This window comes from Oncorhynchus mykiss, chromosome 17, assembly GCF_013265735.2.
Source record: "Oncorhynchus mykiss isolate Arlee chromosome 17, USDA_OmykA_1.1, whole genome shotgun sequence".
NCBI classification, from domain to species: Eukaryota; Metazoa; Chordata; class Actinopteri; order Salmoniformes; family Salmonidae; genus Oncorhynchus; species Oncorhynchus mykiss.
The window spans coordinates 81,371,394-81,383,544 of NC_048581.1; the positions used below are offsets into that span (position 1 = coordinate 81,371,394).

The following is a 12,151-nucleotide window of genomic DNA, read 5'->3' on the forward strand; positions in this document are numbered from 1 at the left end:
TATAACAATTGCAACCCTGACTAATGCTTTTAAACTAAGGGTCAGAGGCCTGAGGCTTGTGACGGGGTCCTGTACTCTCTGTTCTCTCTTACCACTCCGCAGGGCTTGTTTAAACAGCCTCTCAGCCTCTGTGATGGTGGTGGCTTCCTCCTCTGCCAGTAGCACATAGGCAGCAGCACACCTAAAAACCACAGGGAAGACATTTGCTATGCAATCTAGTTCATAAGAATATACATACTTGTTTTACTGAATGAGAAACTTAATTTGGGATTTTCCTGAATGAGCATGCAGTCTTTTAAACAGAAACTGTTACGGTGGAACTCACTCGTGGTTCATCTCTATGGCCTGGTAAGCTGCTCTTATCCTGGCTTGGGGATTCCTCTCCCTCCAGGCCTTCTGCATCACTGTAACAGGCCAGAACCAGACAACAAATACTGAACTGAATGCATTACAAAGAGACGGATCCAGAAAAATATCAACACAGGAGTAGGAATGAGGCCGATGAGGACCAAAGCAGTCTTTCAAAAGGAATTAAAGTGTTCTATTCCTTCGCAGACATTTACACTTTGGCTAACACTTTTCAATGATATGCTGATTAAAAAGTTTGGATTCTAACCAGTATCTTCAGCCTTGATTTGCTGAGTGTCACCAGTGAAGAACGTCTGGTGGTCTTGAGCAGACAGGTTCATATCGTAGTACGTCAAAGGCTCCTTTCCAGTCACCCAGGTGTACCTTTAGATGGGTATAGTACAACAGGAAGACAGTGTTAGGCTGAAGTACAACACAGTATTAGGCTGAAGTACAACATGAACATGGACAGTGTTAGAATGAAGTACAACACGAAGACAGTGTTAGGCTAAAGTACAACACGAAGACAGTGTTAGGCTATAGTACAGCATGAAGACAGTGTTAGGCTAAAGTACAACATGAAGACAGTGTTAGGCTAAAGTACAACATGAAGACAGTGTTAGGCTAAAGTACAACATGAAGACAGTGTTAGGCTAAAGTACAACATGAAGACAGTGTTAGGCTAAAGTACAACATGAAGACAGTGTTAGGCTAAAGTACAACATGAAGACAGTGTTAGGCTAAAGTACAACATGAAGACAGTGTTAGGCTAAAGTACAACATGAACATTGACAGTGTTAGGCTGAAGTACAACATGAAGACAGTATTAGGCTAAAGTACAACACGAAGCCAGTATTAGGCTAAAGTACAACATGAAGACAGTATTAGGCTGAAGTACAACATGGACATGGACAGTGTTAGGCTTAAGTACAACACGAAGACAGTGTTAGGCTAAAGTACAACATGAAGACAGTGTTAGGCTAAAGTACAACATGAAGACAGTGTTAGGCTAAAGTACAACATGAAGACAGTATTAGGCTGAAGTACAACATGAAGACAGTGTTAGGCTGAAGTACAACATGGACATGGACAGTGTAGGGCTGAAGTACAACATGAAGACAGTATTAGGCTGAAGTACAACATGAAGACAGTGACATTCTGTGGGGTCTCACCCTACCTGCTGTATTCTGCTCCTCTGAATAGATTTAATGGATTCCTCCAAACTTTACACTCTGCAAAAGACAGTGTCATTGTATCATTACTTTGTTACATTGATGGCCTTGCAAACCTGAATCACATATTTAACCCACAGCCATTTTAGTTTTCTGTTGCAAAATGGGGAAACATTTTAGTTGGTGAAATGTTTACCTGAGACACTGGGTCTGGGCTCAGCCTCTCCGTTGACTGAGGAGAACAGGCCAGTGGTTGAGCTGCTCTCCACCCCACCTAGGAGGGGTCGCAGATGGCTAACAGACACCTGCTCGATGAATGAGGTTCCATACTTACGGAAGTACCACCACTCAAATATCTGGGGGCAGGGGATTGGGACAGTCATACAGAGAGCAATGTACCGGTACACAAATCTTCTAAACAATTTATTTTATTATCATATAATTATTGTGCACTAACTGTACAATGAATATATGCTACCTTTGGTGTTGGTATTTGAAATCCACATGTCCAAATGTAGTGTCTACAATCAAACTACAAATAACTGTGATCATTACAACTCACCAAGATTAGGCCAGAGATGAGAGAGGATGTTCCAGTGAGTGCCACATAGAATTTAGGGGTCAGTGTATTCAAGAACACAGATGCTGAAACAACAATGAACGCTGTGTTAGCTCAAACACATCGCACAAAAAATGAATGACACTTGCCTAACAGAGATTCAGACTGTCAACTCTGAAGGTAGCAAGTAGCTTGCTGATCATGCAGAGCCCACCACACTGACAGATGCTGACTGAGTCGGTGTGTGATGTTGAAGTACCATGATGTTAATGTTATAGCTAATGTTATGTAACAAGCTAATAGACACTGACAAATAAACTTCCGCGGACGGCAGGTAGACTAGTGGTTAGAGCGTTGGATTAGTAACCGAAAGGTTGCTAGAGCGAATCCCAGAGCTGACAAGGTAAACATTTGTCGTTTTGCCTCTGAACAAGGCAGTTAACCCACTGGCCGTCATTGGAAATAAGAATTTGTTTTTAACCGACTTGCTTAGTTAAATATAGTTTTTTTTAAATGCAATTCTAGCTAGTATTATGCATTGTTTGAATGATGTTAGCTAACGTTAGCTAGCTGGCTAGTTATGCACAAGCGTAACATTAACAGCTAGCTAAATTAGCTAACGTAGATAACTAGTAGCCACATTAGCTAGCTAGTATGTATCGCTGCCATTCAATAAATAAACCAACCTGGGATATGTTTTTGTGCAATGTGTTGTCATACAGTTAGCCAGCCTCCTGTCAAACTTTCAGTTCCTCCACTGTCTCTCGATTTCTATTTGCTAGCTCGCTAACGTTAGAAGGCTGGCTAGCTAGCTACATTACATTCGCTAGCTAGTCCACTCTTAGAAAGCTAGCGTTAGCTAACTCACCTGAGGTAAGAGTGTCCTGCAGTTTCAAGGGGCTTCGCAGAACATAGATCATAGTTAAAACCATAGCAAACCAAACGGCACATATGTATGTCCATGACCAGGACAACCATGATTTTAATTTATCTGTAAATCCAAGAGATTGAGGATTAGTGCTGGTCGCGTCCTCCATGTTTTTAACGGATGGCTGTAAACAGAGGTATCATGTGCCAGTGGCACTGTCAAGATCCGCTTCCTCACCGTCCGCTGCAGTCAGTCGCGGATCAGAAGAGGTTTGTCTCATGAGCCAAGATGGCCGATTTCGAAGAACAGCTCACTGAGGAAGAGAAGGTATAGTCTTGAGAAGCTTTGCTCATTGTTTTACGAAGTTTAGTAAATTCGGTTGTTTGTGTCCTTACTCAAATATTTTGGCCGCAAAAAAAATGTTTGCTAAGCTACAACTAGCTCGCTTAACTAACACTACACTCTAGCTACAGTTAGCGAACAAACTGACACGGGAATACATTTTATCACCTAGTTGGATACAGTAGCTAGATACAACTCCATACACCATGCTAAAACATAACATACACAATAAGCAGTTTGCTTACTGCTTAGCTAGCTAGCTAAAATGTTTGTAAATGTTAGCCGTGTCCCTTAGCCAAATATTAGCTAGTACAGTATGTGCCTTAGCATTGTCAAGTCTGACTTTAACTGGGCTTTGCCACATTTGGGCTTTTGCACGGTGCCTAGCTAACATTACAATGGCAATTGTCCCCCTTGGTCAGGTAGTTACTATCTAGCAATACATGATCATACAATTGTTCATGGGTTATTTGCAAATGGCTTTAGTCTAAAAACATATGAACTAATATGCTAGAAAAGGCCACTACTTCCTGTATTGATTGCAACAGCCTCCACACCCTGCTAGAAACAACTCTGAATATATTAGGCATACTTTATAATCCCATTTTCTGTCTTGGGATGGCCCCTGGCCTATTGACTGTAACGCATTACAACACAAACTTTCGATTGACCAATTATTTGGTGTAGCAATCATTGAAGTCATGATTTCATGAAAAAGTCCACAAATACATACAACCCTATTTACAAGACTTCTGAAGGTCATACACGATAAAAGTGATTGTGGGCATTTTCAACAAATTGAGATTGAATCACCAAAAACGAAACAACCTTAATATGAGAGCTTGGGTTTGACCATTGTTACTGTCAGCAGCATGCAGATAGATACATGTTTGAGGCTGCCTACTGGTGTCTAGCATTCCTGCCGCTTCAGTGGCAGGCCCACAGCAGGGATGCTGTCAGATACATGTACAGACCAGTAGAATGGGCATAGGTATTTTGTAAATACAATACTTAGCATGGGAAGGAACAGTGTTTGGGAGCATCTAACTGTATGGCAACAGCACACACACACCAGAAGTTCCAGAACCTGTTGGTAGTGTTACAATGTACTGTGAATTGTTGTGTGTAACCCATGCAACCTTTGGGTCTGTTTCTGGACATGAAGACATACATTAGGGCCTAAAATACTGACGTTCTGCATACTGATTTCAGTGCAACTCTAGACTTTCAGGTTCAGGGGAGCCCTAATGAAGATTGCCCCCCCTCCTCCTCCTCACTGTTTTTGGTTCTGATCTGACACCACATGCTTACACATGCATTACAGCTGCTAAGAAAAGCTCTTGCCGTCTAAGGAGTGGCGTGGGCAGCGCAGAGGTAGGCTAGTCAGGAAGCCAAGTTAGTCACTGCTCTCTGCTTCACCCTAGTGGCCAGTGTAATAATGACTTGGCTGCATAATTACACTGTCTCTGGGTCTCATATCAGTGGTAGAAATATTCATATACTGCATATGCAATATCTTTTCAAGTTGTATTAGTCGTGTGTACAGGATACACATGGTATGCACCATCCCAATGAGTTGCTCACTTACAGGTCTCTTCTCGACAATGCAACATAAATAAGACAAGAATATGAACATAAAGCAAATGACTCGGTAGAATAGAGTAAACACTTTATAATATAGTACCAAACATGTTCCGTTGGCACTCAGGTGTAAAAGCTGTCTAGCCAAAAAGTGGATAGTAGCCTATTTACCTCGTATTTTCTTTCCCTCAGGTGCGCATTGCGGCTAATTTTGTCGTCCATGCTCCACCTGGAGAATTCAATGAAGTCTTCAATGGTGAGTGTGCTTAGAAATCTTATTCTTTGTACTACTTGTTTATTTACCAATACACTTGATTTGTTATATATTTGTCTGTTAAGGCGTTGGCAATCTCTTGATAAGGCAGTCTCTTGGTTTCAGATGTGCGGCTACTGCTCAACAATGACAATCTTCTCAGGGAGGGTGCAGCACAGTGAGTATTGTATTGATTTATTTACTGTATTGTTGTGCACATTTGTGTGTTAAATGCTGTATTTTGTTTTTTTCTCCATTGGAAAACAGTGCCTTTGCCCAGTACAACATGGATCAGTTCACCCTTGCCAAACTTGAAGGGTATGATGATCAGGTAAGATGCTCAGTCATTTGAGCTGTGACTCCTTCCCAGCTGTTTTGAGTCTTGTTGGTTTCATACTGTGCTATATACAATGAGTGTACAAAACATTAAGGACACCTTCCTAATATTGCGTTGCACCATCCCCTTTTGCCCTCAGAACAGCCTCAATTCGCCGGGGCATGGACTCTACAAGGTGTCAAGCATCCCACAAGGATGCTGGCCCATGTTGACTTCAGTGCTTCCCACAGTTGTGTCAAGTAGTCTGGATATCCTTTGGGTGGTGGACTATTCTTTATACACACGGGAAACTGTTGCGGGTGAAAAACCCAGCAGCGTTGCAGTTCTTGACACACACCGGTGTGCCTGGCACCTACTACCATACCTACCCTGTTCAACGGCACATAAATCTTTTGTCTTGCCCATTCCCCAGCTGAATGGTACACATACACAATCCATGTCTATTGTCTCAAGGCTTACAAATCCTCCTTTAACCTGTCTGCCCCCCTTCATCTACACTGATTGAAGTGGATTTAACAAGTGACATCAGTAAGGGATCGTAGCTTTCACCTGGATTCACCTGGTCAGTCTTTTTCATGAAAAGAGTAGGGGTCCTTAATGTTTTTTGCAGTCAATGTAGATTGAACGCATCATTAAAATACAGTTTTTCTTCTGGATAAAAAGGTTGCTTAGGCGGTGGTGGGCGTGGCAGGGGGCCGTTGCAAAATGTTAGAATTTTAATGCCCCCCCATCTTGGTGATAAAGCATTTTTAAGCCTGGAATTCTCTGAATTTCTCCATGGAGCCAAGATAAATCTTTGCAGTTTAAAGCACATTTCCAGGGATTCTACATATTCTGCAACGTAAAGGTATTTTCCTGTGCATTTTGCCATGGCTAATGCTGTGTTGCTTTGCTTAGACATAATAGCAAAATCAATACTGTTAAAGTAATTGTTTTTGGATTTCAATTCCACTGACTGTCTAGCTTTTATCTTGGTCGTTTTAGTTCTCAAATATTATATTAGAATAAAAAATATAGGTCCATTATCTTTAATATCTGGTTTTAGTCATTTAAATTCACACTGAAAGCGTTTATGCTGAAAGCGTTTTTCCATCCCGAAAGTGTGTATATATAAAAACTTTTTTCTAATTAATATATATACATTATAAACTTTTTTTTTTACAGACAGTTTGGACTTAGGTGTCCTGCAAAAACACTTAGGAGGCCTGCCCAAGTGTTTTTATGGCAGAAAAATCCCTGTAAGATCAATGCAGCAACTGAGGACCTCTATCTGTGTCCCTGTGATCCATTTCCCCTCCAGGTGCTGATCACAGAGCATGGAGACCTGGGCAATGGCCGTTTCTTTGACCCCCGCAACAAGCGGTCATTCAAATTTGACCACCTGAGGAAGGAGGCCAGTGACCCCCAGCCCCACGAGGGAGAGGCAGCTCTCAGACCCTGGAGAGACGCGTGTGACAGCGCTCTGAGGGCCTACGTCAAGGAGCACTACCCCAGCGGCGTCTGCACTGTACGTCCCGTCTTTCACCTGCAGGACACAATAACGTTATCTTTAAGAGGAGCGTGTTAATGACAGGACCTTGTTTTATTTATCACAGGTTTATGGGAAAACTATTGACGGCCAGCAAACCATAATTGCTTGCATTGAAGGTCATCAATTTCAACCAAAGAACTTCTGGTAAGTGTAGTCTCATGGTTACCAATCATTTTTTCTATCTAACATTTCATTTATCAGGGAAGGAGTATACTAAAATGTGCATTTTGTAGCATTATACTATATGTCCATTGTTTGTATTAAACATGTAATTCTGTCTATAATAGTGCCTTAGACATAACGCAAATGCACTATAAATTTGGGAAAGGACTAATATTTGATTTCTGTTCTCAGGAATGGTCGTTGTCGGTCTGAATGGAAGTTCAGCATCTCCCAATCTACAGCTCAAGTCGTTGGGGTCCTCAAAATACAGGTAGGCTAGTAGTGTCCATCGCCAAGGGTTGTCCACCATTTTGTCAGGCTGTCTAAAAGCCTGTTCAAAGACAACTGATTGGGCACAGGTAGCCTGCAGAATGTTAGCTTGTGAGATCAGGATGGTTCGTACAAGGCTAGGGCACAGGCCCATGCAAGTTAAATTGATGAACTGAAAATGGATATTGTTTTGTCATATGGTATATAGTCTCCCTCACCCGCCATCTTGTGGTTGCAGGTGCATTACTACGAGGATGGAAATGTGCAGCTGGTCAGCCACAAGGAAGTACAGGAATCCCTCACTGTAAATGTGAGTTCCCCTTTCAGTAGGATATTTTGGACCTGAACGCAAGCATTTAAAGGGAGAAGGGTGTAAAACCTTTTCCTGGTTCTACAGAAATCCTGGTTGTAGAATTCCTGCTTATTCCCTCCTGATTCTGGGAATCCTCAAATGTATTGAATGTTCCAGGAATTTTGCAACCCTAGTGCTGTTCATTAGTGCAAGAGAAGTAGGATGAAGTAAAATAACAAGTTAAATGTCCTTTATGATAAAGAGATGGTCTTCAATCTGTCAAGTTTACAGGCAATTCAATTGTCAAAAGCATCCATTGTCTTGTTTTGGCAGAGTGAGACTCAGACTGCAAAGGAGTTTGTGAAAATCATTGAGGATGCAGAAAATGAATACCAGGTATGCAACATGTTTCCTCACAGTAATATTAGCATAATTGGAATAAATCAGTTGAATGTATTTTTTTCCCTCAATGAGGGGCAATAGTCTAAACATTTGTTTTCCTTGTTTCCAGACGGCCATCAGTGAGAACTACCAGACCATGTCTGACACCACATTCAAAGCCTTGCGCCGGCAGCTTCCTGTCACCCGCACCAAGATTGACTGGAACAAGATCCTCAGCTACAAGATTGGCAAGGAGATGCAGAATGCTTAGAGGACAGTGTGTCGGTCATTGTTACTGTGTTACTGCAAAGACAGAGAGGGTAGGGGAAAAGAGGCATCAAAGGGGGAAAAAAATGATACTCTATTCTGTCTTTGTTAAAGAATGCCACGGTTTGATTTGGTGTATGGAGTTGGTATGCTTTCTTCAGGCGCATTAGGAGGGATGGCTTCATTTTAAGAGGACATTTTGGATTGTTTAGCTCTCGCTCATTTGCAAATTTTTCATTTGAACAAAATGCCTTTAGTGACACTGAAAGTTTGGATTACATGGGTCAACCTCGCTCTCACACACCGATGCTTCAAAAATCTGAGTCATATCCTCATACCCCTCATTTGGTTGACTTTGTGTCTGGGGGCCACATCTGTTTAAGCCCATTTCGTAACCCACTATGGCCGGGATTCAAACAAATGCAGATAAACGACCGGTGCATTGTGGTTCATCTTTAAAGGCGATTTCTGACTCCGCTGCCATCCGCTGCGTGATGTCTTGGAAATTGCCTTTAAAAGCCTATCGCTGTGCGCAGGTCATTGGATTGAATCATGACCTATATTTTAGATTGGCCAAGACCTATATATCTGTAACCCAAGAGCTCCTCCAAGTGAGGTGTATACTCCTAAGTGACTACATTTAGTACACCCCCTTAAAAAAGTCCCAAGTATCAGCTCTGTACCCTGCAAGCTTTCCCGTTGGAAAGAGATGTACTTGTACAAAGGTTTAATCAGGCCTAAACAAGCAGAGCACCATCAGTATCCACTATCAGTGATTCGGCCAACTTAATATATAATATACCTATATTCCTCCTTACCGCCCACATGCCTTCCTTTAGCTTTTTGCTATATTTTTTTATACAAAATGTAAGAACATGTATAATTCAAAGGAATAAAGAAGTTGCACCAAATACTATGCTGTAACTATTGTCATCATTAACCATAAATAGCGTTTTACTTACCAGTATGTAGAAATATGCTGATTGGGAAATAATCTGATTTGGTGCCAAATGTGTATTTGTGTGTAAAAACAAGTAAAAGGGACATTTGAATAAAGAAACAGATTATTGTATATCACTTTAATGGAGCGCACCTTAAAATGCGCCTCTTGACGTTTTGTGTCGGTATATTTCATCTGCATTGTCTGTACATTTTGTGTCGAATGTGTAAAACCGTGTTGTTGGACAAAAACACAATTATTCTCTGCTTTCAGTCCCTTTCACTGAACACTTCGATATGACCTTCATTATACCGGCATGAGAAATCGTATCTTCACATGCTGTTGTGCTGCTTTAGTGAAGACATTTACGGCCCATTTTAGATTGTAACATTTTTCATTTGAGGTTTTCAACATGAAATATGACTAAATAACTATTCACAGGACAAGAGGTGACGGACAACACAATCACTTATCTTAGAAAACTAAGCACAGAACTTAAAACTCCATGTTTTAGATCAGACAAAAGTGATTTGCATTATGTGTCACACCCTGATCAGTTTCACCTGTCCTCGTTATTGTCTCCACCCCTTCTAGGTGTCGCTTGTTTTCCCCAGTGTATTTATCCCTGTGTTTCCTGTCTCTCTGTACCAGTGTATTTATCCCTGTGTTTCCTGTCTCTCTGTACCAGTGTATTTATCCCTGTGTTTCCTGTCTCTCTGTGTCAGTGTATTTATCCCTGTGTTTCCTGTCTCTCTGTACCAGTGTATTTATCCCGGTGTTTCCTGTCTCTCTGTACCAGTGTATTTATCCCTGTTTCCTGTCTCTCTGTACCAGTGTATTTATCCCTGTGTTTCCTGTCTCGCTGTGCCAGTTCATCTTGTATGTTTCCAAGTCAACCAGCGGTTTTCACGGTCTCCTGCTTTTGCCTTCTCCTTTTTCTAGTCCTCCTGGTTTTGACCCTTGCTTGTTTCTGGACTTTGTACCTGCCTGCCTGACCATTCTGCCTGCCTTGACCACGAGCCTGTCTGCCACTCTGTACCCCCTGGACTCTGATCTGGTTTACCTTTTTGCCCATCCACAACAATTCTCTTCCCTACCTCTGGATGAATAAACATTGAAAGACCAACCATCTGCCTCCTGTGTCTGCATTTGGGCCTCGCCTTGTGCCTTGATATGAGCATTTTCTACACACAGTTCCACTGCTGTAGTTGATGGGATCATCATTAAATTAATGTGAACATAAAGACCGATGAGCATATTTATTTTACATAAATGTTTGTCATTCAGCAGACGCACTTATCTAGAGCGATTTACAATTAGTGCGTTCACCTTAAGATCTCTAGGTGGGACAACAACACATCTCAGTCATATTAACTCCATTTTTCCTCCAAGTTAGTAGGTGGAAAGAGTTAAGTGCAAGTATTAGATCACGGAAGGGAGAGCTTTGACTGGGTTGAGCAGGAGCTGTACGAAGTGTTGAATCTTGCGTCGGTTTAAATATCAACTCATACATCCTGTGCCATGGAATCAGTGTATTTATTTTCTTCTCAGCTATTTTCCAATCTGTATAGCACAGTGGTCCACATCCTGGCCCTCAAATGGAACTGGTATACTGTCCTATTTCTGCCATTTTCCTCTGCCAGTTTTGATTCTTTGTATTGGGCAGAAAGACCAATTCCCGACCTACTCCCGCTGCCTCCTCCATTTTTTGGGGTGTTGCTGTAATCAATTGGTTGTAATTGAGTCTGTGTTACGCTCCCCAGCAAGAAAACCAAAAATGTCACTCACTATAATGACGCCGGAGGGGATAAATGACGTTTTATGGGCTCCTAAACAACTGTGCAATTTTTTTCTTCTTCACATTGTTTGTAACTTTTGTACAAAATGTTGCTGCTACCGTCTCTTATGACCAAAAAGATATTCTGGACATAGATATCTTCTTTAATGAGTCGGATGAGAGGGATTTACTCCAGACACCCAACAAGGTCCTCGTCCACGTCATTCACAGGAGAAAGAGACGGAGATATCGAGGACAAAGGTCGGGGTGCCTTGTAAGGATCCCGCGGCGAGTGGGAAATCTGCCTTTACCATCAGTCCTATTAGCCAACGTACAATCATTGGATAATAAAATAGGACGAACTACAAGCACGTATATCCTACCTACGGGACATTAACTGCAATATCTTATGTTTCACCGAGTCGTGGCTGAACGACGACATGAATAACAGACAGCTGGCGGGTTATACCCTATCGGCAGGATAGAACAGCAGCCTCTGGTAAGACAAGGGGTGACGGTCTATGTATAATTGTAAACAACAGCTAGTGCACGATATCTAAGGAAGTCTCAAGGTTTTGTTCGCCTGAGGTAGAGTATGTCATGATAAGCTGTAGACCACACTATTTACCAAGAAAGTTTTCATCTATATTCTTCGTAGCTGTCTATTTACCACCACAAACTGATGCTGGCACTAAGACCTCACTCATTGAGCTGTATACGGCCATAAGCAAACAGGAAAACGCTCATCCAGAGGCGGTGCTCCAAGTGGCCAGGGACTTTAACGCAGGGAAACTTAAATCCGTTTTACCTCATTTCTACCACCATGTTAAATGTGCAACCAGAAGGAAAAAAACTCTAGACCACCTTTACTCCACACACAGAGATGTGTACAAAGCTCTCCCTCACCCTCCATTTGGAAAATCTGATCATAATTCTATCCTCCTGATTCCTGCTTACAAGCAAAAACTAAAGCAAGAAGCACCTGTGACTCTGGTCAGATGAAGCAGATGCTAAGCTGCAGGACTGTTTTGCTAGCACAGACCGGAATATGTTGTGGGATTCTTCCGATGG

The 12,151-nt window shown here is 41.9% G+C and overlaps 2 protein-coding genes across 2 annotated transcripts in view; one reads left to right on the forward strand and one right to left on the reverse strand.

Annotated features, from left to right (window-relative positions):
* Positions 1-3,155, reverse strand: part of LOC110494693 (suppressor of tumorigenicity 7 protein-like) — a 32,352-nt gene extending 29,197 nt beyond the window's left edge. Inside the window, exons 1-7 of the mRNA XM_036950748.1 lie at positions 2,948-3,155; positions 2,083-2,165; positions 1,717-1,876; positions 1,526-1,580; positions 617-732; positions 326-404; positions 93-181 (exon numbers count right to left, since the gene is read on the reverse strand). Of these exons, the coding sequence (XP_036806643.1) occupies positions 93-181; positions 326-404; positions 617-732; positions 1,526-1,580; positions 1,717-1,876; positions 2,083-2,165; positions 2,948-3,116 (751 nt within the window). The 5' untranslated portion in view covers positions 3,117-3,155. The remainder of the gene's footprint in view (positions 1-92; positions 182-325; positions 405-616; positions 733-1,525; positions 1,581-1,716; positions 1,877-2,082; positions 2,166-2,947) is intronic.
* On the forward strand, positions 3,140-9,394 carry LOC110494694 (F-actin-capping protein subunit alpha-1). Its single transcript, XM_021569988.2, has 10 exons — positions 3,140-3,274; positions 5,063-5,126; positions 5,250-5,301; positions 5,391-5,454; positions 6,761-6,967; positions 7,056-7,135; positions 7,346-7,424; positions 7,662-7,733; positions 8,049-8,111; positions 8,227-9,394. The coding sequence occupies exons 1-10, from the start codon at positions 3,236-3,238 to the stop codon at positions 8,365-8,367; spliced, it is 861 nt and encodes a 286-aa protein (XP_021425663.1). The 5' UTR covers positions 3,140-3,235; the 3' UTR covers positions 8,368-9,394.
* Positions 9,395-12,151: the final 2,757 nt, after the last annotated feature.